Source organism: Mesoplodon mirus, assembly GCF_964341445.2.
Source record: "Mesoplodon mirus genome assembly, chromosome: 9".
Taxonomy (NCBI): Eukaryota; Metazoa; Chordata; class Mammalia; order Artiodactyla; family Ziphiidae; genus Mesoplodon; species Mesoplodon mirus.
Window position 1 is genome coordinate 101,839,225 of NC_138985.1, and position 27,953 is coordinate 101,867,177.

A 27,953-nucleotide genomic window follows, 5' to 3' on the forward strand; every position below is an offset into this window, starting at 1 on the left:
AATCCGGCCTCGCCACGCCCCCGGCCCTCAGCTGAGCGGGGCTCGGTGCCTTCCGGCCCCAACGCCCCCGGCGGCGCTAGGCCTCACGCCCGCCCCGTCGGAAATCTGCAGCCGCTTCTTCGGCGTCCCGGGGATTCGTCGCCGGGTCCCTCAAAGTGGTGCAAGAATAAGAGTCACCACAGCCTTGGGGGCCGCGCTCGGCGTTCTCGAAGCGCCTTCGCCTGGACGAGGTGGGTGGGGCCGCCCGGGAGCGCGCGCCGCCCCTTTAGAGTCCGGGCGTCGGGAAGTAGCGCGGCTAGCGGACCCCGCACCTTTGCCCCCGGCGCTAGGCGGAGCGGCAGGGAACGCCCACCTGCAAATGGCCGGGCGGCGTCGCGGAAGCCGAACCCTGGACGACGCTCAGGAAAACCGGGAAGAGGAGCAGGGGCCCCGCCAGGGGAAAGCAGTCACGCCGAATTGGAAAACAGGCTTCAGTGTTAGCCTTCTTTTCAGTACAGGCAGTGAATCCCTTATTTTAAACATGAAAGGGTATATCCTTTTAAAAAGAAAAGCCGTTTCTCCCCACCCCTGCTGAGTGAAGATGGAATATTAAAGGCCATGGGGGGCACAGAGACCCTCACAAGCGTTGCTGATGGAAATGTGAAGTGTTAGAGAGAGCCCTTTGGGAAAGTAATCCCGGAATATTTATTAAAATGTTTAATGTGCTTTGACCCAGCAATCTTTCTTCTGAGAATCTTCTAGAAGTAAAAGGAACGGTAAAGAAGTTATGTATAGGGGGCTTCCCTGGTGGCGCAGTGGTTGAGAGTCCGCCTGCCGATGCAGGGGACACGGGTTCGGGCCCCGGTCCGGGAAGATTCCACATGCCGCGGAGCAGCTGGGGCCGTGGGCCATGGCCGCTGAGCTTGCGCGTCCGGAGCCTGTGCTCCGCAACGGGAGAGGCCACAACAGTGAGAGGCCCGCGTACCAAGAAAAAAAAAAGCGTTTGTGTGGAGGGGGAAGGGTTCTGGGAGCAACACGGTTGATCGTTGTCCAGACTAACACAGCTCGAACTAGCGTGCATTGAATCTCTGCCTATTGACCTAGAGAGAATCCACGATGTGTTGTTAAGTGAAAAAAGAAAGCTGTATAAAAATGTTTAAATCGATAGCAAGAAGAGAATCCCATTTCTGTGTGCATGTGGCGGGATATTTTTGAATGGGCGTCGAGAAAGCTGAGGAAGGACCCAGTGCTGTTGGCACTGACACTGGTTGTAGAGAGTATGCAGTAGAAGGTACAGGGAAAGTGGGAAAGGAAAGTTGAGGGGGCAGAAGAATTGTGGGGGAAAGATGTAGTATTACATTAACTTAAAATGAACATAAAATTCTATTTATAGTATTACAACGAAAGTGCAAAAATCTATTAAGTGCATGGATCAAGAGTAGATAGTAACACAGACAAATAAAAATGAATTAATTAGGGGATGGGGTGAGGGACAATTTTTCTCTTGGATTTTAATTGTTCTTTTAATTTTTTAAAACAATTTATTTTTATACAGCAGGTTCTTGTTAGTTATCTATTTTATACGTATTAGTGTGCACATGTTAATCCCTATCTCCCAGTTCAGTTCATTCCCCCCTCCCCCCAGCCTTGGTGTCAGTACGTTTGTTCTCTCCAACTCTGTCTCTGTTTCTGCCTTGCAAACCGGTTCATCTGTACCATTTTTCTAGATTCCACATATATGTGTTAATATACAATATTTGTTTTTCTCCTTCTGACTTACTTCACTCTGTATGACAGTCTCTAGGTTCATCCACGTCTCTACAAATGACCCAATTTCGTTCCTTTTTATGGCTGAGTAATATTCCACTGTATATATGTGCCACATCTTCTTTATCCATTCATCTGTTGATGGACACTTAGGTTGCTTCCATGTCCTGGCTATTGTAGATAGTGCTGCAATGAACATTGGGGTGCATGTGTCTTTTTGAATTATGTTTATCACTGGGTATATACCCAGTGGTGGGATTGCTGGGTAAATTTTTTTAATTGTGTAAAAAATTATTAATAAAATTTTATTTTTAATTTAACTTTTAAGTTTTATTTATTTTTGGCCACACCACGAGGCTTGTGGGATCTTAGTTCCTGGAACAGGGATTGAACCTGGGCCCCGCCCTCCATGAAAGCACTGAATCCTAACCATTGGACCACCAGGGAATTCCCTTAACTTTTAAATTTTAATTGTGGGGCTTCCCTGGTGGCGCAGTGGCTGAGAGTCCCCCTGCCGATGCAGGGGACACAGGTTCGTGCCCCGGTCCGGGAGGATCCCGCATGCGGCGGAGCAGCTGGGCCCGTGAGCCATGGCCGCTGAGCCTGCGCGTCCGGAGCCTGTGCTCCGCAAACGGGAGAGGCCACGGCGGTGAGAGGCCCGCGTACCACCAAAAAAAAAAAAAAAAAAATTTTAATTGTGGTTTAGTATTGTTTTGTAATAAAAATAACATGTTTTAAAAAAGAAAGGAAGGATGATGCTATTATCCGAAAACTGGGTTCGTTTCTTGGTTGGGTATTGAGCCAAAAGATACAACCAAGCCAAAGATCGACTGGGAGAAGGAAGGATTTATTACCTGCAGCAAGTAAGGAGAACACGGGAGAGCTTTCGCAAAGCAGTGCCTCCCCAAACAGCAAAATTGGGGAAGTTTTAAGCTAAGGGTAAGTGCATATTCATGAAAGGGCTTGAGCAGAAGTCAGCATAGAATTGGGGCAAAGTTGACAGAGCCCAAGCTTTAGTTAATTGAAGTCATGAGGTTCAGAAACGGTCAACAGCATCATCCCTTAGGTTCCAGTTTATTTGGTGGTTGAGCACCTGAGGGGGGTTTACATTCTGCAAAACAGCTCAAGTAAGTGCTTCAGACTAGTCTTTACCATTGAAACAGAACTGGGAGTCTTTACAACTGATTTGTTATCTTTGCTGTTGTTACTTCTCTTGCCTAATGACAGTTTGTTCTTTTGTTCCCTTAAGACCATAATTACTGAAACCTGTTCAAGGGCAAGCATTGTGTCCAGGCCTAGATCTCAAAATGGTTTAGGCCTAAAATGGTTTCTCTCGTGTCAAGAAAGCCATGTCATGGGACTTCCCTGGCGGTCCAGTGGTTAAGACTCTCCCAGGGCAGCAGGCATGGGTTCGATTCCTGGTCGGGGAACTAAGATCCCATATGCCACATGGTGTGGCCAAAAAAAAAAAAAAAAGCAAGCCATACCTGGTTTTCTTTCTCCAGGGATCCCCTACCTTATCTGCTTACAATATAGCAATGGAGGCGTAGATTGTAATGATGCCTACAAGTCCAGGAAGGCTAAGGACTGCCATCAGTCACTAGAAGCTAGGAAGAGGCCAGGAAGGATTCTTTGGAGCCTTCAGAGGAAGCACAGCCCAGCCGACATCTTGATTTCGGATTCTAGCCTCCAGAACTGTGAGAGAATAGATTTCTGTTGTGTTAAGCCCAGTTTGTGGTAATTTGTTATTGCAGCCCGGGAAACTAATTCAGGCTTCTATTTTCCCAGTGAGATGTGAAGAAGGATTATCAGCTGCAAGTGGGGCTAGAGTGGAGACCAGGGAGGGAGAAAATGTAACCCCGGGATCGTAGCTTGTTTCAGAGAATAGAAGAGCAAGTTTCCCACAAAAACACAGGCGTGCTAGACAATATTAAGTCCCATGTAAGTTTGAGGATCATAAATTTAAACTTAAACCAGTCAACCTGGTTATGCGATAGGTTTTTTTTCCAGCAGAGATTAGTTGCTTCTGAGTTGCAGGGAAGTTGGGTTCAACTTGGATTGGGGTTTTACCTTTTGAGAACAACTTGGAGGGAGATCAGGACAAGTTTTAGAGGGCCTTTGCAAAGGGGAAGTTGTCTTAATAGACCATTGGAAACCAATCTGGGTTGGAAGGAGAGTGAAGGTGAAGGGAGTGTAAGAGAGAGTGGGAAAGATCAGGGGTTGGACATCCAAGTTAGACCAAAAAAACCACTGCAAGAATGAAAACCTGGGGGAATACATGACACGTGATAAAGACAATAAATAAATAAAGACAATAGTACAAATTATACAAATAACAGTGAAGACATAGAAGGTAAAAGAGTTGGGAGGATAGAAGATGGTGAGCAGAAAGTGGTTACTTGAAACATAGTAGAGACTTGCTTATGAGGCAATTAAATCCTTTTATAGGGAGTGAACCTGTTTTGAAAGGTCCTTCTGCTGTTTGTGGGAAGTAGCTGTCACCATGGGCAAACCTCAGTTGTTCTGGGAACAATCACTGCCTGACCCCTCTTCAGTGTGTAGCATGGGGAAGTGGGAGTCTCATTGTCTTGAGCAACCATGTAACAGGACTTTGTTGCTCTGTGGCTTGACCACACTGCCCTCCCAATACCCTGCCTTACACAGAGCCGGTCTCTGGGTAGGAGGGGAGTACACAGCAATCCCTTCCCTCATCAGCACCCTGCCCAGGAGTTAAAGCAGAGCAAGCAGCACCCACGAAGGGTCCTGCCTCAAAGCTCTGAAAATACTGCTCTGTGGAATCCAGTAACTCCTTCAGGAAGCACGTTTTCCTTTCCCTTTGGTAGAAAAAAAAAAATCCTTTCTTAACCTAATTAATCTGTTTTGTAGTTTTACACAATAAGCATTAGTATAATCTGTATTTTTTTTTCCATTAGCTCATTTATTTATTCAGTGTGTATTGTACCACAACTAAATGCTTTCATTTTACAGAGGGCAGGCTTTAACAAGTAAATAAATTAGCCATTCAGATACTAGTAAGTGTAAAGATGTAAATGGATGAAGTTTGAATTTCACTGGGGAGTGAGGCTTGGTACTGTTACATTAGATGGTCTAGAAAAGTCTCAGTAAGATGCAAATTTTTTTTTTTCTGTACACAATAAGCATTAGTATAATCTGTATTTTCAAATCAAGTCACACCTATATACAGTAAAGTTTGCAAAGCATTACCATAAAGTTTTTAAGTTTCAGGTTCTAAGGGAGGGAGGGATTCGGGGAGGGAATCATGAAAATGAGGACTATCCGTATTTGTTCATGTGTTTATTCAATGTTTTTGTTTTGTTTTGTTTTGTTTTTGCGGTACGCGGGCCTCTCACTGTTGTGGCCTCTCCCGTTGCGGAGCACAGGCTCCGGACACGCAGGCTCAGCGGCCATGGCTCACGGGCCCAGCAGCTCCGCGGCATGTGGGATCTTCCCGGACCGGGGCACGAACCCGTATCCCCCGCATCGGCAGGCGGACTCTCAGCCACTGCGCCATCAGGGAAGCCCTATTCAATGTATTTTTAGTGAGATTTGTGCCAAACTCTGGGGAGGTGCTGATGACAGGAGAGAAATACATGTAGTCCTAGGCCTAAACTCAGGCTGGTTGTTCAGACAAAACAAGGGACACTGCTGAGTGAGAAACACAGCGATGGGGGCACGGACAAGGCTGAGAGCTGGGGAGGAGGGAGTGTTTCCCCCCTGGTGACCTGCTCTGTGTCCCATTCAGCATCCTGACCCAGCCCAGCCCTGCTAGGTCACCAGTGCAGAACCCCAGGGAGCAGCAGGGCCTGATTTCTGATGGGTGTGAATGCGTATCATGGTATAATTAGCCTCCTTAGGGCAGCTAATCCATACCCTGTGGTAGAACACATTTGTCTTTTTTTTTTTTTTTTTTTTTTTTTTTTTGCGGTACGCGGGCCTCTCACTGTTGTGGCCGCTCCCGTTGCGGAGCACAGGCTCCGGACGCGCAGGCTCAGCGGCCATGGCTCACGGGCCCAGCCGCTGCGCGGCATGTGGGATCTTCCCAGACCGGGGCACGAACCCGTGTCCCCTGCATCGGCAGGCGGACTCTCAACCACCGCCCCACCAGGGAAGCCCACATTTGTCTTTTTTAATTACAGATTTGATACGTTATTTGAATTAGAAAACAAAATCATTAAACCAAAGTGTGTGCAAGTTCCCAGCCTCAGTGATCTCCCCATCCCTATTCCCAGTCCCCAGAGGTCACCGGCCACCACTAACTTGGTGTGCATTATTCCAGAACCTGAAACGTATCTCAAGTTCCCTAGGTATGGAAGCTTCTAGAATAAATGCATAGGGGAAGGTGAAATACTGTTTCTTACTATTCTTGTGAATCTTTTGTCCCAGGTTATATTTGCCTTAGAAAAACTTAGGAAATTTACACGTATTACTGTCTATTTTTAGGCCCTTTATTGTTCTCCAGCTCTGGCTAGAAGGAATGGGAATCTACAAAACTTCAGAACTAGCCCTTTAAAAAGCCTAAAGAGTATTTCTGGGACCGAGGGTGGGAAGAGCCCGGCAAGGAAGGGGAGATGGGGGAGCCCGAAAGCGAATGAAGAAAATGAGACGTGGATGGGGTGGGGGTGAGAGAGGAGCCAGGCTCCAGAAGGTGTTCGCGCCGGCAGAACCCAGAACCGTTCTTCTCTTTCTCCTTCCTCACCTGGGCCGAGCCACTCACCAGGGCCGAGGGGCAGCGCGGGAGGCATCAGCACATCCCCGCATCCCGCAGGGGCTGCGCAGGCCCGTGGAGGGTGCACAGGCACGGCCTCTGTGCAGACCCTGGGGACTGCAGCCGTGGGAATTCATGCTCAGTTCATGTGTCACGTGTCCCTTGTGTACAGCCCGAACTTCACTAGAAGGTGAGGTCCTAGAAGAGAAACCACACTCTTTCATGTGTGCCCAGCTCCTGGGGAAGTACAGACTCAAAACTTTAGCTGAGTGACAGGAAACGTCTGTAGGAAAATACATTTTTGATTCAAAATGGGTGCCTACAAAGACAATTTTAGAACAAAACCATTCCTAAAGACCATCTATTCCTTTTCAATAATTGAAAGTATACAATAATTAAAAATAATCAGAGAAATAACATGGCCTTTGGAGTTGGGCTTTGATTACAGTCTCAGTTCTACTCATCAGCAGCGTGAACCCGGACACGTTATTTACCCTCTGGCCTTGGTTCCATCTGCAGGATGGGAAGGACAGTACCTGGCTCGTTGGGCTGCTGTGAGGAAGAAATGAAAACATGCCTCGTCCACAGTGAGTACTCAAGCAAAGCTACCGAGGGCTCCTCTTCCAAACCCTGCCTGCCTGCACAGGACTTAAGACGCCACCCCTCCCGCACTCTCCGATGCCCTGCATCCCTACTGGTGTATCTCACCGTCTCACTGCTTGGCAGAAACACGGAAATCTGGCTAAAGTCTAAGGACAGCACGTCCTGATCATCAATTCTAACAGACGAGCTTAATAAAGGGTCAACACCCCCAAAGACTTACAGACAGTATGCGGATTTTTTACCAAAGAACAGATTTGTTCAGATCCGGGTTTCCATCAGCTGGACGAAAGCAGGCCAGGAAGTAGAAAGGGGAGGGTATAAACGTGCCCTGGGTAGCACTCCTGTGAGGCTGTTGAGGTGTGCGCCCTCTGCACCTCCTGCGCTCTTGCAGGTATTGGGCAGGGAAAGAGCTGAGGCCTCAGGCCCTTCGGTTGCCTTGCCTTCCAGGAACCAGCACGGCTCGGGCTGCTCCTCCCCGCTCCCTTCCCAGGCCCCTCTTCCGCCCTGAAGCGCTGGCCCCACTGGTCCTGCTTCCTGGGTCTTCTGTACCGGCACACTCAGATCCCCCCAGGCCTGGAGCTGGGCGCCCTCAGAGTGCCGTGTCCAGAAGGCGCCTGGTCCTCCTCGGTGAACTTGCACTTCCGTGCTCACCTGCACGAGGCAGCCAGGCCCAGGGCGCCTCGCTCTCCCTTGCCTTTCACAGCCACAGAAGCTCCCTGAGAACTGGGGCTGTTCGTTCACCCTGTAGCTCTGGCACTAGAGCAGGGCCCGGGACTCTGCAGGTGCTCAGGAAACATCTGCGGGGGGCCCAGGCTGGGGACAACGAGGGCTCTTATGTGACTGTCGGGAAGCACCCGCACCCGTGGCCACAGAGCAGCCTTTTCTCCCCAGTCACCCCTCTGTGTTCCTCTGTTTCAGCAACTGCTTCCCCAGCAACACATCCCATAAAGCAATAAGACACATAACTTTTTACATTGAAACCTTCAGAACTAGTAAGGAGCATAAGTCTGACAGTTTTTCACATTCTCAGATAATTCTCCCAAGACTCAATAAGCAGAAAAAGGGAACAGAAAGTCAGAACTGGATATAGAATTCAGATTTTTTCTTTCAAAGACACATTTTATACAACATTTATGCTTTCAAACAAAATGAGCAAAAAATACACCGAGTGCTAAAAAAAAAATCAAAACAGAATTAATACCAATTTTAATTTCAATATTTTAAAATACAGAAATTGGAAAGTAGGAATACCAAATACAACTTTAAACAAGTCACTTGTCCTCCCCTATAATAACCAATGTAAGCTACTTAAAAACTTACAAATTTAAAACAGAAACAAAATAAATACTGTACATTTTCCCTGCCTGCAGGCAAAAGATGGGAAATACTGTTATGAATCGAAAAAAAATGCTCTTAAAGCTTCAGCATCCCACTTCCCAGCCACACCTCACTCTGTCGTCACACAGTGTGCTTCTCTATTCAAAGGACACACGTGCACACACACTGACCGCCTATCCACACAACAAGACACTACTCTGCAGACACCCCGAACGAGAAAGGCTAACAGTCACCTGGGACCATGGGCATGAAAATCAGCTCAGGAAAGTCAGTCAGGCTAGCAAAACATTACTACAAAACTAGTAAATACCATAGCCAACAACTGTCCCTTTTCAAATTTCACAGATTTAAACCCCCTAAAACCAATACTACCCCTCCCTGTCACCACCCTTTACCCTCCCCCCACCCCCCCCAAAAATCAAACAAACCTGCTGAAGCACTGGCAAAGTTCGACATTTCACAGTAAATGTGAAAGTTCATATTATATAATCTCTTAAAATGAACCTTTTCACCCTCTTTCCACAGCATGAAACTGTTATGGCTTAATTTATATTAAAAGTAGAAAAGTCTTTTCGGAAGGAAATGCAGCCTGCCAAGACGGATGTGCATTTCCTGATCAGTGCTATTTCACACCTAACAACTGCAGGACATGCTTTGCAGTCAGAAGCTGTTTTCGGAAAAACTGAGGTTATAGCTTTTGATTCAGTCTAACCATAAATGTAAGGCCCTTAGTTTGGTTTAGGTTTCTTTTGCAAGATAAAATAACCTTGGGGTTCACTTAGCAAGTTACACCTCAGGTCCCTGACTATAACGTGGAAGTTATATGTATGCTTTGTAAAAATAAAAGGTGAATCCTATGACTCTTAGAGGGAAGAAATGATTCTAGGCAAGGAATCAACTCCTCATTATATATTACACCTCCTGCTGGTAACAGTTACCAACCAAAATCCACCAAAGAAATATAAGAGTATTTCTGGGTTATTTTATTCCTGCAAAATAGTATATATTCCAGCACTTATGATCACTGTTTTGGTGAAACGTCTTGGGGGAAAATAGCTGACATTTTGAATAGGAAATGGCCAAAATAAACTGGGTGGAGACAAGGTTTATCTTTGATCAAGTTCCATTTAGGGGTGCTTTCTGAAATAAAGAAAAGTGAATTCAGGATGTCACAGGTCTTGCATAGGTAAACTACTTGGAGGTCAGGGGCTACGTGGTAGCCAGGGTTTATTAGTGAAATAGTGCAGAGCAGACAAACTTGTTAGAAGAATCACTGAATACAGTTTCAAAAAGGCTTTAACAAAGAAAATTTAATGTTGCGCTTGTTAAGACAAAGCTTCAGGACACTAGGAAGGACAGGAAGGGTGAGAGGGAGGCTCTAAGGGGTAGAATGCAGCTTAATGAGTATTATTTTCCCATACCCATTAAAGGGGAAAAAACCCCACCAAACAGAATAAAACCACAGTCACAATAAGCTAATTGCTTTGAAAACAGGCATTTGCTTCGCAACGTCCTTAACTTAAAAAATTTTTATGTAAGGGATAGCAAATATTTGACTTACGGCATGACGTTCACTGAAAAAAAAATCAAAAATAAGGGAAGGGCTTTTAGTAAGGCTCCATTATTAAAATTACATTACGTTCAACAGCAATGTAATGAGTATGTGACTTCTTCCCCTTTCTTTCCACCTGGCTTCTAGAAAGTGTATCGACATCACCCACCACAGGATGAGCAGAGGCCTCACAGTGCCACAGAACAGGGGCTGTTGTAGGAAGCAAAGTACCAGAGGTTTGGGATCCACTGTGACCCCAGGCGAGTCACTGCCCTGGCTGGGTTTCATTTGTCTCTCTTAAGCTAAAGACCTGATGTTCAACCTTCTCAAAACCGCTTTAGATGAAGGTCTTAGGGCATCTGAAAATGACTGGTGATCTTTAACTTCTCTTTTTGGAGGAAGCAATTAGCTTAATAATTAACGAGAAAAATGAACTTTTGAAAAACTTTCAAATTTATATCAAGCCCTCATCTCTTAATATGAAATCATAAAATGCTTACATACTGCAATAGCTACTTCTGGCAGTAGTATACTGGACCATACAATTATTCATCAGCTCTTTGGGGAGTTGACTAATCACCATAAAGAGCATTTCTTGAAAAAAGCAGAATCTTTTCTTCTGAAGCTGTCCGGCCGAGTCTCCCTTCCTACACTACAGTGGTTTGTTTCTCTCTCTACCCAACGAGCCATTGTTGGCCAACTCGGAGCTGTCTTTGCTGATCCCCATCTATCTTATTTTCCCGCCCTAGTACCATGGATAGTTGTTAAATCATTTTAATTCCATGACTTATTTTACCTTATGCTAGTGCCCTGAAGAGTATGCAGAATCTATGAAGCAGTACTCTTTGAGAAAAACCTAAAATTATCTTTTAATTACTTTAAATCATCTTAATGATTACTTGCGGATAAACATTCTCACTCTTATCCATAAAGTATCTCATTCCTTTTTCTTTCACTTCATGCACTGATTCTGACTTTAATTCAGCATCTTGTTAGAGATTCTTCAGATTTTTTAGGTAGCAAGCTCTGGGCATATATTTGATATGAAGCAAATTTTATGAGTAACAGCAGTTTTCATTTAAAAATGCATATAGGGCTTCCCTGGTGGCGCAGTGGTTGAGAGTCCGCCTGCCGATGCAGGGGACACGGGTTCGTGCCCCCGTTCGGGAAGATCCCACATGCCGCGGAGCGGCTGGGCCCGTGAGCCATGGCCGCTGAGCCTGCGCGTCCGGAGCCTGTGCTCCGCAACGGGAGAGGCCACAACAGTGAGAGGCCCAGGTACCGCAAAAAAAAAAAAAAAAAAAAAAAAAAAAAAAAAGCATATAAATGTGCATTTGTTGTCAGTTGTAACTTAAATAATGATAAATCCTCTGCAAATATTAAGTGTTAACAGATTAAGGAATGCTTTTCTGTGTTTTTCTTAACTGCATTTTGATCCAAATTTACAAATGAGAAGACTAAGACTCCGAAAGAGTAAGTGACTTCTTCGAGGTCACACAGCTGAAACATAAAGGGCAGAACTTGGACGGACACCGAGGCCTTCTGCTCCCTTTCATGCTGTAACATGCCCCTATGATTACGAACATTTGATTATTAACTTTTGACATGTTTTTTAAATTTTGAAAGTATAAAATATTTTTACTTCTACCTCTACAGTTGTATAGTGTATCTCTGTTAAAACTAATAAAGTTTTGTCTTATGAATGGGCCCTCCTGCTTAAGTTTGCTTAGAAGTGAAAATAATACTGCTTATTTCCTGGAGAAGATACCTTCAAGAGCAAACAATACAGCTTCAACTTTATATGCCCCCCACAGTACAAAGTAGTGCTGGGCACATAGTAGATGTCTGATAAATACCTGCTGATCTCATATGAATAAATACAGTAGAGTTCATTAAAAAGGCAATAATTAGGATTATTAAAAATAGAGCAAAAAAAATAAAGCAGTATTCAGTGCTAAGTAGTGATAAAGATGGGCTTGTTTTCTGAGTTTATACGATGGTTTCAGTCAGAATTTTCAATTCTGTATGCTTTAAAAATTAACTGATACTTATGAAGTTCAAAGTTTTTCTAGGTATTGAACTATTATAAACTGCCAGCTTTGTATAGTTTACACCATTAATCAATACTGGAGAGCATAATATTATGTGACATTATGAATTACAGTACAGTGGATCCCAGGTTAACAGAAGTCACTTATTTGAATCAATATAGGAAAATGATTACCTACTACTACACTTAAAATTGCATATGTTAAATCATAAGTGTTTGACATAATTTGTATTTGCTTATAAGTAGCTAAATGCCACCACTGCTGTTTTCCTAGGTTGCAGGGTCTGTACAACACATAATAAATGAGACTGAGGGAAAGACGAAAGGCTGTCTATTGCAGTCGAGTCCAGATGCTGAGTTACTTCAAAGTTCTGTCATTTCCACAAGATAAAGGGATGCATCACAGCCAGTGATTTTACAAGAGGTTTGACAAGGAAGTCACTGGATCAGTGGCTGGATTTTTACCAATACACAAAAAGATTACATGTATTCTGTTTTAGTGGTTATTTCATGTTACTGAAAGTTTTTTGAACTTAGCCAGTTAATGGGCTAACACTGCCAAAAATGAATCCACAGTTCCTGCACTTAAAAGTTCAACATACTGGCTACTTAAAATTAGTATTTACCAGCCTAAGTACACAGGGCAGATACTGGCTACAATTTTAATTCATAAAAATAAATTATTTATTTTCATTTTTATAGCTAAGAAAAAAGAAGGTAATTAAAAATACCTAGAGCTGTGAAAAATGTAAAGGCAACAAAAGAACCCAAATCATAATGTAGCTGGAAAAAGAAATTATAATTCTCAATGCTTAAACTAACACCAAAACATGTGTATTTTAACACTAAAATGGTGTCTACAGAAAACCAAAACATCACAACAATATATTGTGTGGGGAAGGTGGGAGAAACAGGCAGACCCACATTTTGGACATCTTGAGCTCTGATGACCAACAAATGACTGACTGTACCTATCTCTACCTAGTTTTGGCATAGCATACAGAGTTTAAGTAGGCCTATTATAGACCTTTAGTACTCCCATAAAAATTCTTCTTCCTGACACCCAGATAAGACCCAGACAGTGGTCCAGTCACTTGGACCAAAAAGGCTAATTTGTAAGATATTTCATATATATTCCATGAAATACTGGAACGGAGGCAGAGTAAGAAAGATTTCTCTTTGAAAATACACATTTGAATGTGACCATGAAAGATAATGGTATAGACTTTTTTTTCTTAGCTCTTCAAGTGATACTTAATACAGAAGGGAAAGTCCTGCTACCTTGCTGAGTTAAAAAAAAAAAAAAAAGACAAACCCATAATATGGCCGTATTTCTTCTCCATAAAAATAAATTTTATCCAATTTGCCTATATTTTCTTTGTAGGAACTTGTAAAATGCTCTATTGTCAGAACTGGGAATATCTCCACCGCCCCACCCCCCGCAGAAATCACTTGTTTTTATGTCATGGGGGGGCGGAAAAGGAAAATATAAGCTATTGCAAGCAACTGAAAACTGGCACTTAGTAAAAGTTGTGCACAAAGGAGAGAAATGATTCCTTAAAGCTCAACCAGATCCTTAACCTCACTGTGCACTGGTTAAGTTAGGACAGACGGAAGAAACTGCAAAAAGCACCCATTTTACTCCAAATCCATATCTTAAATAATTCTTTAGAAGGTTAAGAAATAAAAAACTAAACACACACACACACACACACACACTCAAACCATCTACTCCAACATGCTTGCTTCTACACAACTTAATATATAGTCTTATTATATTACGGCTTAGTATGCAGATTTGAATATTCTAAGTCAAACCATATTTCATATTTTCCAACAAATTAGGTATACAGAATAAAAGCGTCATAAAATATAACCTCTGTGGCAGGTGTTGGTCCTGCCCTCCAACACGAGTAGTATGAAGAAGGCCCTCTGTCGTTACAAATGTATGTGAAAAACTACAAACATGACAATTTAACCAAACTTAACAATACTTTTCCCACAAGTAGGAAAAAGATATTAAAGCTGTACTCTTTGGGACCCAGATATCATCAGCAAAAAATGAAAATGCAAGAAGCCTATTTTTCGGTTTAGAAGAAAATTGCAATGTCAAATGAAATGAGACATGTGGGGTCTTCTATGTAGTTCTTACACATTGGCTATGAAAGTATTTCCCTGCAAAGAGAAGAGTCTTGTGTCGTTATGAAATGATGGGGAGTGCAGAGGGAAGGTGGGATATAGGTAATCGACCTGGATAACAGTATGCACCTTGGATGTTAGCAAAAGCGAAGCTAATAGCTTATAAAAAACACATGAATTATATAAAATAAAATGATTTTCATATACATCTTAATTTAAAATAATTAATGCATCAAATCCCTGTTTAAGACTTTAACCTGAATAGCAAATTTAAGAGTCCAGACTAGTTACTGTTACCGTGGCTCTTCTCCACGTGTAACACACGCACTATCAAAAATAATTTAAAAACCTTCACATTCTTAAATCTAAATTAGTGAGATATTTCTCCAGAAATCTTCCAAATAAATAGCTTTAAAAAAGAAAGAATTTAAAAGCTGTTAACTTTAAAAAAAAAAAACATCTGTTAAATAAATTATTGATAATTCTTTACCCTACCACTGAAAATAAATCAAAACACTACCAACAACAAAATGAAATTCAAGCCCTGACAAGAGACCCTTTCCAGTTCAAGGTCTCTTTTTAAGGTTCTACCCTCCTTCTTCCTCTCCCCACCAGGTCCAAAACGGTTATTGCTGAGTGGGTGTGGCACAGTGAAAATGCAGCATCAGGTTCATTTTGTTCTTCAGGCAGTGCTCCCTACGGTACATGCAAACTGCTTCAGCGGGGGCGCGCGGAAGCTCCAGGCTCCCGTACCCCGTACCCCGAGACCGGTCTCCGAAAGGAAGAGTGACCACAACCGCAGCTCCGTCACACAAAGAAACGTGCGTGGCCATTTCTGTTCAATTTAAGGATCTTCCCAAGACGTTGTTTGGCTGTTGCCATGCCTTTTTTTGGACGTTTACCTATAATATACAGAACACCACCACAGCATAAATAACAGTGACAATCACAGGGGACGGCACCTGGAAGATTTCAACGAGGGCGACATGGCAGGCAAAGGCCCTTCGGTGTCTTGAATGGGCGGGGTCACACTTCTGGAATTCCACTGCTTAAAACTCTTGCGCCTCATCACGTGGGAGGGAAGGGCCAACCTCCTTCATTACGACTTACGAGACCCTCCCACGCTCTGATCCCTGCCTATCTCTTCAGCACGAGCTCTTACCCGGTCCTGCCTCAAACTGTGCTTCAGCAGCGAAACTGAGGGCAGTTTCGTACATAACGCCGTGCCCTTTCTCCCCGTTGTCCTGTGGGTCACACTGTCTCCTCTGCCTTCGGTGCTGTCTACCCTGTCCCTTCCCCCACCTCAGCATGGCTCACCCGTTGTCAGCCTCTCCAGGATCGACCTCCCCCTCCAGGAAGCCCCTCCTGCTCCTCAGGGTTGACGGAGGTACCCTGCTTCTCTGTCCCCATAGGAACCTGTGCACGCTGCTACCGCTGCGCTGTGTGTGACGCAGCAGGCTGTGAGCCACGTGAGGGTACAGACGACGTCTATCTAAACTGCTACTGTCACCAACATACACAGTCAGAAATGTACGTGACCTACACACGTGTAGCAGTTACCTTTTGTTGCCTGGTTGCTGATAGGTGGTGGATTTGATGCAGGTCTCTTGGTGGGGTGAAGGGGCACTGAAAAGGAAGCTTCACCAACAGGCCTTTCTGGGCTTACACTGCCATTGCTTATCTGGCACGGCCCTGACATCAAGCTTGAACTCTGCGTATACTTTCCATTCTGAGGGCCTGAGCCACTGCTGTCCACAGAATTCCTACTGTGTACCTTCTGACTGATTTCTGATGAAACTTCCTTTCTGATGCATTTCTGGCCTCTACTTAGATCCTAAAAAAGAAGAGAGGAAATAAGGTCGAATTTTTAGGGTTCCTTTAAGATAAGTAAGGTATTTAACCTCTCTATGCATTAACAATTCAAGAGGGAGAAGAAATAGATTACTGAACTTGGGTTTTCTTAACGTAGTAGCCACAGAAAACCACCCCTCCTGAGGGTCATCTCATTCCAAAACCTAGAAGTGCTGAAGGATTCAAGTCTTGAAGATGCCTCATAATTTAAGTCGAGAAGAAAACATAGATAGATAGATAGATAGATAGATAGATGACTGGTGGGTCTGGAAATCAAAACAGAGAGGGTCCTGACCAGAATTAAAAAGAGAAGGAAAGATAAAAGAGCATGCTGCAGATGTGATGTCTCACGAAACTAGTTTTTAAGTGTGTGTGTGTGTATTAAAGTGAATTTCTGATTCTGTTAACGGTCAAGTAAGTTTTAAAAACAGCATTCAACACAGACTTGCTTTAAAGCAGTCTCACAGATACTGCTGAGCATGAAGAAACAGCTGTTCCATGTGACAACCTTTCTAATACCTCGCTAGATTACACTCAATAGAAATTCAATCTTCTCTAAGGTGATCTTGCTAATCATGTCCCCTACTTCTTTATTTTCAGACAATTAGAAAAACAACCATTAGATTTAAATAATAGCTTACTTTTAATACTAAATCCTATAATGCTAATGAGTTATAAATTTTATAACCAGTGAGGCACTATAAAATCATCCACTGAATAAGTGAATTCTTAATAGTTCAGGGATTTCTTAGCTGACCTTTGACCCTGGAGCATATCCTTCCATGAAAAGAACTTGTACTTGCCTTGAAAAAATGACTTGGTTCTTTTTCTTACTATAACTGTAATTGATAAGTATTTAGAAAATATAGATGAGCCAAAGGAAGAACATAAAAACTACCCATATTTCTGCTACTCAGAGAATGCTTGGCGTTGGGGAGGCTTGAGGACTCCACTCTGCCACATGGGAATTTTGATTCTTTCTTCGGCTGTCATTTTCCAAGGTCTGCAGCAAAAGGTCATACTGCTTTCCTTGTATGGGGCTACTGGTAAAGTTTTGGTTTTCTTAAAAGGTATTCTGGGTTTGTTTTGTTTGGTATAAGCATTCATACACCAGGATCCTAAAACATCAAGTGCCTTCTCTTAGAGCAGGGACTCTTAATCTGGAGTCAACGAGTGGTCTGGGGTGAGGGTGGACACAGACCACGAGAAAATGTAAGCACAAGTCATATTTATGATGGATATTTTTCTGGAAAGAGAATCTGTAACTATCATCAAATTCTCAAAGAAATTCAGTATCTAAAAATATCTGACAGGGACCTCCCTGGTGGTCCAGTGGTAAAGAACCCGCCTTACAGTGCAGGGTATGTGGGTTCGATCCCTGGTCAGGGCACTAAGATCCCACAGGCCGCGGGGCAACTAAGCCTGTGTGCCACAACTGCAGAGCCCATGCACCACAACTAGAGAGACAAAACCCACACACCACAAACAGAGAGAAGCTGCGCGCCTCAACAAAGATCCCGTGCGCCGCAACTAAGACCCGACACAGCCAAAAATAAATAAAATAACATTTAAAAAAAAAATCTGACCAACAACGTCAGAGACTAAAAGGATCCTCGTGGTACTTTTTTTTTCCTTCCATGTTTCATTCTAGCCAGACATAACCTAAAGGTGTTGGCAGCCAGGAGTTTTTAACTGTTTTCTTAAATAAACTGTTCTTTTCCAGATCACATTCTATCCATAAGCCTTTCATCAGTCATTACATCAGAATCCCTAAAAATGGACAGCTGCTCAAATGTGCGTTTAATGGTAATTTTTAAGCTTTCCAGGTCTAGTGGTTGATTACTGATTGCAGCTTAAAAAAAGAAGGCAAAAGCAGAGCCAATGACAATCTATTTTAGCGTTTCAAACCTTGAATATACCTGACGATTAAATCTGGAAGTTGTATCAAATTGTTTAATCCAGGAAGAACTCCTCAAGTCTTGATCTTCAGTCTTGACATGATACCCTAAAGAGAAGTTTTAATTAAATGATCTTCACACAAACTGGATCATAAAGAACAAAGTTAGCCTGCTACTTAAAATTGAAAGTAAATTTATATTGACATTTTATTTTAAAATGAATATACTAACTCTTTATTCATATACTTTCACCACACTCTTTTCCCTTCAAAAACAAAACAATCACCAGCTCTCAATCTAACATGTTAATTCTTTCACTTCTCCCAATGACTGTCTTTCTATGGCAGGATTTTGTGCCAGATGCTGGAGGACCTAGATCAAATTCTATGGCCATCTGCTATAGATGTAAAACCAAGTGCAATAATACTTTCTCTAAAAGTAATATATATTTTCCCATATAGAATAAAGGCATATGTTTGCCTGAATTTGGCAGCATTTCCATAGAAGCTTTCTTTTCAAGGGACAAAGAGACTACAGGGAGACAGAATGGTACAGTGGAAAGACAGACAAACCCAGATTTGAATTTAAGTTCTTCCATTATCAATGCATCTTAAGGTAAGTTACTTAACCTCTTTAAACCTCAGTTTCCTCTTAGACAATAAGCAAAGATTTTGAGATCAAACGGTCTAGTCCTGGGTTCAAATTCCAACCTCTTGAACAGCTATGTAAGTATGGGCAAGTGAAGTCCACTAAGTCTTTTTTCCTTTACCTATTAAAGCCACATTACATACACCCAAAATGTTGTTTCGAGAATTAAGTGAAATCAATGTCAAGCTCCTGGTACTTAGTTAACACAGTTAGGTGGGAATGAACACAATGTCTACAACAGACTTCAGTTTTAATGTGGTACCATCTTCTCCCCAGTCCTCCTCAGATTTTTAGGGAAATAAAATTTTTCACCAAAGGCAGACAGAAGAAAACACTGTGTGGCATCACTGATAAGGCCACCGAGTCTTCTCTCTTTCCTAATGCTTCCTTTTCAGGTAGGAGAGAATATCCTCAAGCAGAAACAATTCAAAACTTGCTTCCACAAAAGGAAAAAGAGTTGGTTGTTCAAACTTAGCACATCAATTAAGACACCAAAACATTCCCTCCACTCTGACCGACTTATAAAAGGGAAACAATACTGTCTTGTGACAGCCAGTGGACACAACTCTTAATCCATTAATTTACATTTTGAGTTCTTATACTTGCATCTTACATTTGTCAACATTATGTATTCTTTTGCCAATAGGCTTAACACCATTTCCAACTAAGAATGTGCAATGAACAGTTCTTATTCATAATCTCTAACCTCAACTAGGATGACAGGGCTATTAAGGTGGGGCTTATATGTTATTTTTCCGAGACTTATAGTTTATGTTTCTTACCACTTTCCACTGGCTTATCACAGCGATACAGCTGCCTAACCTCATGGTTACTGCTGTGGCAGCTGCTGGGATCCTGGAGAGAGCGTCTTTCACCACCGCAGTCTGTGCTTTGTATCTGCCTTTGTAAACACGTGGAATAGTGCAACCCTGCCATAGACAGCATGCCCTGAATAGCTTCTTCCTCTGTGCTCGTCGAGGTAGGACACTCCCTAAAGGGCGGATCAGCAAAAAAGCCAAGAACCTTTTTAATTCTAATAAAATTTTTGGTAAAATTTGAAACAAAACAAAACAAAAACCCCAAACAAAGCAACAAACGTTTTCCTATCATTTATATCACAATAAAATAAGACTACCATCATCAGCATGCCTACCTTTTAACTGGAATTTCGCTTCTAGATGGCTTCTGGCTCTTTTGAAGGAAGCTCCTCATCAAATTAGATTCTTCCTTAAAGTTTGATGTAATTTCTTGTTTCTTTTCATCACCTGAACTTTCAGACTCTTCAGTGGTAAAATTATTTTTCTGAGATAATTAAATGGAGGCAAATCTATATAAGAAATCTGAACGGGTCTGTAGAAACTAACCAGAAACACTTTATCCGTCTAGGGAAAGTGAGAATCTTAATTATCATGGAATTATTTCTGTATTTCATATGAAAAAGTGAAAATCTCTAATAACTACAGTGACATAATTCCTTAGTAAAAAAACCCACATAGTACAGGTTTTCTTTAAGGCAAAATGAAATATAACCTATGAGAGAAATACGAGAAACATGAGAACAGTATCTCCCTCCACCCTTTCCAAAATCAGACAAAAGCTATGTCGACCAGATGTAAATAGTCACATGATGGGATGTGTGTGTATAATTACCACTGCAGAGAAGGCCCTGTGCCACAAAGGTCAGAGAGACAGGCTTTGGGAAAGCTGTCATGAACTTTCCTCCTAGGTAAAGGAAAGTGGGTGCTCATCTTTTTGTCACCTAACTTTAAGTTCAGGGCTCCAGGCGTACCAGTGCGGTGCAATCAGGTCCAGAGTCTTCTGAATCAGAAATATCAGAATATTCCGATGATCGATTCCTGAGTTCTGATTTCACACTTGTTAAAAACCCTGAGAAGGAAAATGATGAGAGAAAAATAGAGTCATTAGAATTTGAATGAAGTGCCATCCAAAGCCTGTCTAACTTTGTGAGATGTCTCAATCGCTCCTGCTCCGTCCTTTTCTCACTGCTTTCGTTGTCTTCATTTCATTCTTCCCCCATGGACTATCTCCCTAATTGACCAAGATACAGATTAACGTGTATTCTTAAAACATCTGGGGTATTTGTTGAATATGGTGATATAATCCTTATATGGGTGGGTTGATTATTTTATATTTCTTTCCAGAAAAAAACCTCTAACACTAAAATTAGCTGCAAGATGCTTTTCACTTTCCGTTGTGCGTTATTTCTCTCAACAGAAAACAAAACAAAACAAAAGTCTCCTAAGCCTAAGACACATTCAAGTAGACAGTGAATCCAACAAGCGTGAACCAGGCTCCAGCCCTGCCTCTCTCTTGCTGTAGCAACTGTTGGATGAATTCCATTGATTAGCTGCCTCTCCCCCGACACGAGAACAAAGGCAGAGTCAGCAACTACAGCAATACCCAACTTACCCAGAATTAGCAGGACTGAGGTATCCAACATGGAGTAAATAATGTTAATCACCTGGAACAGTTTCTTATCAAGTACTAAAATATTTAACTCCTTTTTAAGATAGAAGGGTATATGGAGGCCCTGAAAAATGTTGAGAAAATGAAGACTTCATTCAAAGAAGAAAGATCTCGAGGAGGAGGAGGTGTTACTATTCATCATACTGATGACAACCAATTAATAACCAAGTAGAGGCCTTCTTGTCAACAGGCAGTCAAATAAAACAATACATGGGTTGTTAACAGGTTCAGATCAGCCAATTATATATGTCTCCTAATTCTGAAAACCACATGTATGTTAGCTAAAATTATCTCAGAAATAGGACTAAACTTGCAACTTTATTATTTTATTATTTGGAGTAGAGGTCCGTAAGATGCATGAACTTCATGTGACTCTTGTAAAAACTGTCACTAGATGAGGGTGTCACTGGCCGGCGACATCCTCGTCACTCATACCACCTTCCCTGGACGCCACCCCTCACTTGGTGGTCAAATCTGGCATTTCCCTGATGGAGAGACGACTCAGAAATGCTCCAGACTTCTCAAAAGAGTATCAGGGACACAGAAATTGTAATCCGACTACTGATTTAAGCACTTTAAAATGAGCAAGTTACTTTACATATTATTAGCACATGGGTAACGAGCAGACCTTTAAAATGACCATTAAAACAAACATACTGTTAAGTGGTTTCTGAGACGCTTCATTCTCCACCCCCTCTATTCCTGAGCTCTCTTCCGTCTTCACTTTTGCCTTTTTTGTCCTTCTCTTATCCTCTTCATTTTCACTGTCTGCTGTATAAAGACTCTGATCCGTAAAGGGTTGTCTCTCATCCCTGTATACAGTGGGAAAAACAACCGAGTCAGAAAACAGTGCAACCATGTAGCCCAATGGTATTAAATCCTCCTTAACTTACAGAGAAAATAGAGAACTAAGACACTTTCCCCATATTTCAGGCAGCTGTGTAATGGTCTGGACCAGGGATTAAATGAACAGAGGGAATCCACTGAAAACTAATCTGTTGGATACTTTGATCTACTTCACATACTTAATTATCCTTCCGTTTGTCAGCAGTAATCGGAGATCATTATCTTTCGCTCTCCATTCAGGTACCGTGGAAGATGGCTGGAGATGTTTGTTGAATTTTCCATTCAGTTTAGAGCTCAAAGTGTCCTTAAAGTATAAAAACAGAACTTACTTAACCTCCGCCCTCAAATATACCAGCTTGACAAGTAAAGAACTGTATACCACCCACCACCTCCCCCCGCAAGCCCTGCATGCTGAAGAGTGCCGGGCGGCCTCCGAGGCTAGGGCGTTTGCAGTGGTGTGGCACGAAAACTAAATGGTTCCTAAAACCAAAGCATGAATCCGGTTCACCTTTCTGTAGGGCCAGTTAACTATAAAACACATTCTATAACGCAGAATATAAAATCTCTAACAAGTGAATTCAGACATTTCACTCTGCAGAAAGCTGAAAAACTGAAAAGCTGGAGAAGTACTGCCTTCATGTATCTGAATTCTCTTTGCCTTGTTTCTCCCTGCAGAAGTGCTAGCTGCTGGGTCCTTTCCAGTCACCCTATCTTTGACCTAATCTCTAGTCTTCCCACCAGGCACTCCCAGCAATTTACATGTCATCACCCTGCTATCACCGGGAACAAAGGCCACCGGGTGACACAAAGGCACAACAGTAGCTGGTTTTCAATACATAAAGAATATTTCCTTTTCGTGGTAGTATTTTTCTTTAATAATAAATAGAACCTTTTATAATAAGCTAAATCTTCTCCTAGATGGCTACGGGTTTAAGGCGGTTTAGAACAACAAAAGCTTAAAACAGTATAAATATAATTATATAAAATTTAAAATATTTAAGGAAGTTTTCATTTCTATATAGCTTCTTTAAATGTTAATTAAGAGATACTGCTATCTTATTCATTTTAAATTATCCTCAAGATGTAAAATCATGGATGATATGGATCTCACCACATGTCATTAGCATGTTTTACAAAGGCCCCTACATTGAGCTCATTACTGCCCCACTGCTTCTCCCCTTTGTCCATTAGGCCATCACTTCTCAAACTGTAGTCATGGGTTTAACAGACTCCCAGCCTAACAGTTACCCACGCTGCTGCTGCTGGGCCAGGAAAGGGCCTTCTGCACTTGCTCTTCCCTCTGTCTGCAATACTCTTCCTCAAGTCTGCGTATCCATCTGACTTCTGCTATGTAAGTGGCATTCAAATGCACCCACCTGAGAGGCTCTCTGACCACCTTAGCTAAAGCAGCCAGCCACCCGAGCCCTTTTATTCTCTGGCTCTACTGCTCCCTTTCTTCATAACATTTGTTATCTGAAATTATACTATTTTAATATCTGTCTCTGACTTCAATCCTTCCAACTTGAGCTAGGATGGAAGCTACACCAGGGCAGGGACTTAGGTTACGCTCACTCTGGTATCTTCTCCAGAGCCTAGAAGAGCACGCGGCACTTGGTAAGCACTCAGTAAACGTGCCGGCGAACAGATGAGATCTGTTTGTCCTACTTCTACCCTGAAGCATGTCCCTGTCACGAGCAGAAGCACCGCTGACCCCTACAGCACTAAGCAAAGATCAGACAACAAGAACGGCCAGACTGTTCTCTTTCTATAGTCCTGCTGAAGGCCTTTCAGAAACGACCAAGTCTCTCGTGTGACCATGGAACGGAAGCTTGCCTCTTCCCAGGGACACATCTCCAGTCTTCTGAGCACCTCCCTCGTGTGGAGCTCCAGGATGTCTAGGTTAGAAGGAGTTCGGACATTATGATCTCGAAGTTTCCGCATCCTTCGTCGGGAATGGTATGGGGAAGCTGCTTCATTTGAGGATCGTGAAACTGGACATACAGTAGGAATTCCCTGAGATTTAACTGGTTTGCCATTTTCTTCCTTTAAGAATGAAATTCAGGATATTTTTATGACAAGGCCACAAACATACCTGACTAAATAATCAGCCATAAAAATATTTTAGAAAACAAAAAACATTCAGTTTAATCATATAAACAAAGAATACCAAATTATAAAACTTGAACAGCTTTGCTGAGACCTTTTCCCCTTCTCTCCCCCACGTAATATACTATGAACATATTTCCTTGATTTTCAGTATATTTTAAAGGCTGTGTCATATTCTACTGTAGAGATATGGCATAATTTATTGACCTAATATTTAATGGCAATTATTTAGGCTGCTTCCAGTTCTTCCCTATGATGAAATTCTTTCACATACCTAATTGCATAAATCAATAAATGCTTTTTAAACCAAAGTCACACATCTCTATGTAGCTTTAAAAATTAAAACTCTATAAGCTTATCATGAAAAGCGCACTCTACTCGTCCCCATCTGATTCGCTTTTTCCAGAGGTAACAACTTGCAAGTTTTTAAACATTGTAGTAACATACACAGAATTTTGTACCACATAATATATGTATACGTAATTTATACATAACGTATATGTAATTTACCAAAGTGTAAAATGCCACAGTTCAGTGGCATTAAGTGCATTTCACACTGTTGTCTAACCATCACCAGAACTTTTTAATCCTCTCAAACTCTTAATATAACTCCCCTCTCCTCCTTAGCCCCCGTCCAGGCAACTACCATTCTACTTTCTCCATGAATCTGACTACTCTAGGAACGACATGTAAATGGGATCATACAATATTTCTCCCTTTGTGACTGGCTTATTTCACTTAACACAGTAACTTCAAGGTTCATCCGTGTTGTAGCATGTGTCACAATTTCCTTCTTTTTTAATGCTGAATAATAGTCCCTTGTATGTATATACCACATTTTGTTCATCCATTCATCTGTGATGGACATCCGGAGAGCTTCCACGTTTTCGATGCTGTGAATAATGCTGCCGTGCACATGTGTGTGCACCCTGCTTTCAATTCTCTGGGGTATATACCCAGCACTTCCAACTCTTGTAGCTGTTTTTTTTTTTTTTTTTTTTTTTTAAGTTAAGATTTTTTTATTATTTTTTTTGCGGTACGCGGGCCTCTCACTGTTGTGGCCTCTCCCGTTGCGGAGCACAGGCTCCGGACGCGCAGGCTCAGCGGCCATGGCTCACGGGCCCAGCCGCTCCACGGCATGTGGGATCTTCCTGGACCGGGGCACGAACCCGTGTCCCCTGCATCGGCAGGCGGACTCTCAACCACTGCGCCACCAGGGAAGCCCTGTTTTTTTGTTGTTGTTGTTGTTTCAGTTATTTGCCTCCAAATGTCTAAAGAACATGTTTAAACTGTTATTTCTTGGTTTTCAGCTTCAGACATTATTGAATCCCTACTATGCAAGATAAAGCCTTAATCTTTGCACACCTCTCCTAAAGGCACACACACTTTCTCTTCCTTCAGTATTCAGTATTTAAATTGGACTCAGTGAGAATTATTTACAACCCAGTGCCATGTAACATACTATTATTACCTTTACTTCCTTTTACATCCTTTGACTTTCCCTTGAGTTTATAATTGCCTCATCTCCATCTGTTTTGCTTGCTATGTATTTATCACTAATTGATCCCCAAATTCCCACTAGAAGAATGCAAACATTCAAACACATTAAGTACTTTATCAATCTTTATATTTTTCTTTGGAGACAGACCTCCTAGACAGGAAGGCCTGATAAAGTACAAGATGCCCAGTTAAATGTGAATTTCAGATCAACAACTGATATGGAGCCTTTCATTCTCCTGATCCATCCTGGACGAGCTGCACTCTGGGCCTGCACATGATACCAAAGGCCATTCCCGACCTGCTCCCATTCTACCACATAAAGCTGCAATCCCCGCCCCCCTATCTCTGGCTGTCACTCCCTACCCTTTTCCCCTCCTTTATTTTCTTCAGAGCACTCCTTTATTCCTGAGACATTAAAATATTTACGGCCAGCTTCTTCCTACTAAGCTCCACAGGGGCAGGGCCTTTGTTTTGTTCACTGCTCTATGACCATTCCTGATGGGACACAGCACATAGTAGGTACTCAGTATTTGTTGGAAGAATGAATTCCAGGGCTCCTCCTTTTTCGGTTTACTCCCTCTCAGCACATCCTCTAAGAGTTTCCTGAGAAAGGGAACATGGAGGTAAATTGTTTGAGACCTTGCCTCTCTGACATCTTTACCATCTTATTTGACTTATAGCTTGGCTGAACGCAGACCTGTAGGTTGGCATCCCTCCTATCCCAGAATGTTAAAGAGTCTGCTTTATTGCCTTCTAGTCTGTAGTGTTATTGTTGAGAAATCTGATATTATTCTCATTCCCAGTTCTTTGTATATGACCCATACTTCCTTCTTTGATGCTTTTTAGGATATACTTCATTACGTGTATTCTAAAATGTGACCAAATGTGCCTTTGAATAGGTCTTTTTTCACTCACTGTACCAGGCATTCTGTAGAGTTCTCAATTTGGGAAGGTGTGTCCTTGAATTCTAAAACATTTTCTTTGATTATTCTTCTGATAATCTTGTTTTCTCTGTTATCTCTTTCTGGAACTCACATTATTTTGACAGTGATTGTGTAAAACGACCTAATTTTTCTGTCCTATTTCTGTCTTTTTTTTTTTTTTAACTTTGGGAGAGATTTTTCCAACTTTATCTTCCAACCATTCTACTAAATTTTGTTTCTATTTTATTTCTAATTTCCAAGAGCTCCTTTTCTTTTTTCTTTGAATGTTCCTTTGTTAAAGCTTCCTGTTCTTTTTTCATGGAGGTACTATTTACTCTTTTCTCTCTTCAGGGTATCAGTTATGTTTGGGTTTTGGGCTAGAGACTTATTTGCTTATTGATTGTTTCCTCTGAATACTTTTTTTTCCCCTTCTTATCCTTTATTTTTGGTCTTTGTCTTAAAAAATTTTCTTGGCTTTCTATGCATTTTCAAAGGGAAGCATTAAAAAGCTAACTGGTTTCAAGAAATGGTGCTAAAAAAACTAGATAAAAATATGGGGAAAAAATAATGCCTTAATTTACCTTACGCTATGTATGAAATTTCTAGATTGGCCATTTACCTAAATGTAAAAGCTTCTAGAAAAAAAAGAAAGTATCTTCAAGACCTTGGGTGGGCAAAGATTTCTTAGAGAGGACACACAAAAAGGTACTAACTACTTATAAAAGAAAAAGATATTATAAATTGGACTTTTTCAAGATTAAAAATTTCTGCTCATAAAAAGACACCATTTTTCATACAAACTATATCTCAAGGGGAAAAACAGTTAAAAAAAAAAAAAGACACCATGAAGATAATGAAAAGATAAGCCATAGGCTGTGGGTAAATATTTACTATTATATATATGTATATATCTCATATATAATATATATCATCCGTACATACATGAATGAATTCATGCCAAAGGACAAAGAACTTGTGTCCAGGATAATATAATAAACTCCTAAAAATCAATAATAAAAACAACATAATTTTTTAAATGGGCTAAAACTTCAAACAGATACTTCATAAGGGAAGATATACAGACAGCCATGCACACAAAAAGGTGTTCAACATCATCAGTCTTCAGGAAAATGTAAAGAAATGAAAATGAAAGAACATTTCATATTCTCTGTAATAGCAAAAATTAAAAAGACTGAAAACACCAAATACTTACTGGCAAGGATATGGAACAACTACAACTCCTATACATTACTGGTGAGAGTGTAAAATGGTACAACCACTTTGGAAAACTGTTTGGCAGATTCTCATAAAGTTAAAAGTTCATTTACCCTATGACTTAACAACTCTACTCCCAAGTATTTATCCAAGAAAAATGAAAACATGTATCTACCACAAGACACACAGGTTGCTTATAACAGTTGTATTCATAATGGCCAAATCTGCATATAACCCAAATATTCATCACCAGAAGATGGAAAACAAACTGTGGTATATTCATTTAACCGAATACTACTCAGCAATGAAAAAGAACTACTGACAG

At 41.7% G+C, this 27,953-nt stretch overlaps 1 protein-coding gene across 3 annotated transcripts in view; it reads right to left on the reverse strand.

Annotated features, from left to right (window-relative positions):
* Nucleotides 1-8,829: 8,829 nt before the first annotated feature.
* Nucleotides 8,830-27,953, reverse strand: part of KDM7A (lysine demethylase 7A) — an 80,598-nt gene continuing 61,474 nt past the window's right edge. For 2 of the 3 annotated variants that reach the window (XM_082631837.1, XM_082631838.1), the window contains exons 12-20: nt 23,718-23,927; nt 22,064-22,188; nt 21,696-21,850; nt 20,341-20,438; nt 19,705-19,853; nt 19,334-19,542; nt 17,925-18,010; nt 15,715-15,988; nt 8,830-15,056 (exon numbers count right to left, since the gene is read on the reverse strand). In XM_082631837.1, the coding sequence (XP_082487963.1) occupies nt 14,962-15,056; nt 15,715-15,988; nt 17,925-18,010; nt 19,334-19,542; nt 19,705-19,853; nt 20,341-20,438; nt 21,696-21,850; nt 22,064-22,188; nt 23,718-23,927 (1,401 nt within the window). In that variant the 3' untranslated portion in view covers nt 8,830-14,961. Of the gene's footprint in view, nt 15,057-15,714; nt 15,989-17,913; nt 18,011-19,333; nt 19,543-19,704; nt 19,854-20,340; nt 20,439-21,695; nt 21,851-22,063; nt 22,189-23,717; nt 23,928-27,953 lie in introns of those variants that run through there. The other variant, XM_082631839.1, reaches the window with a different exon arrangement.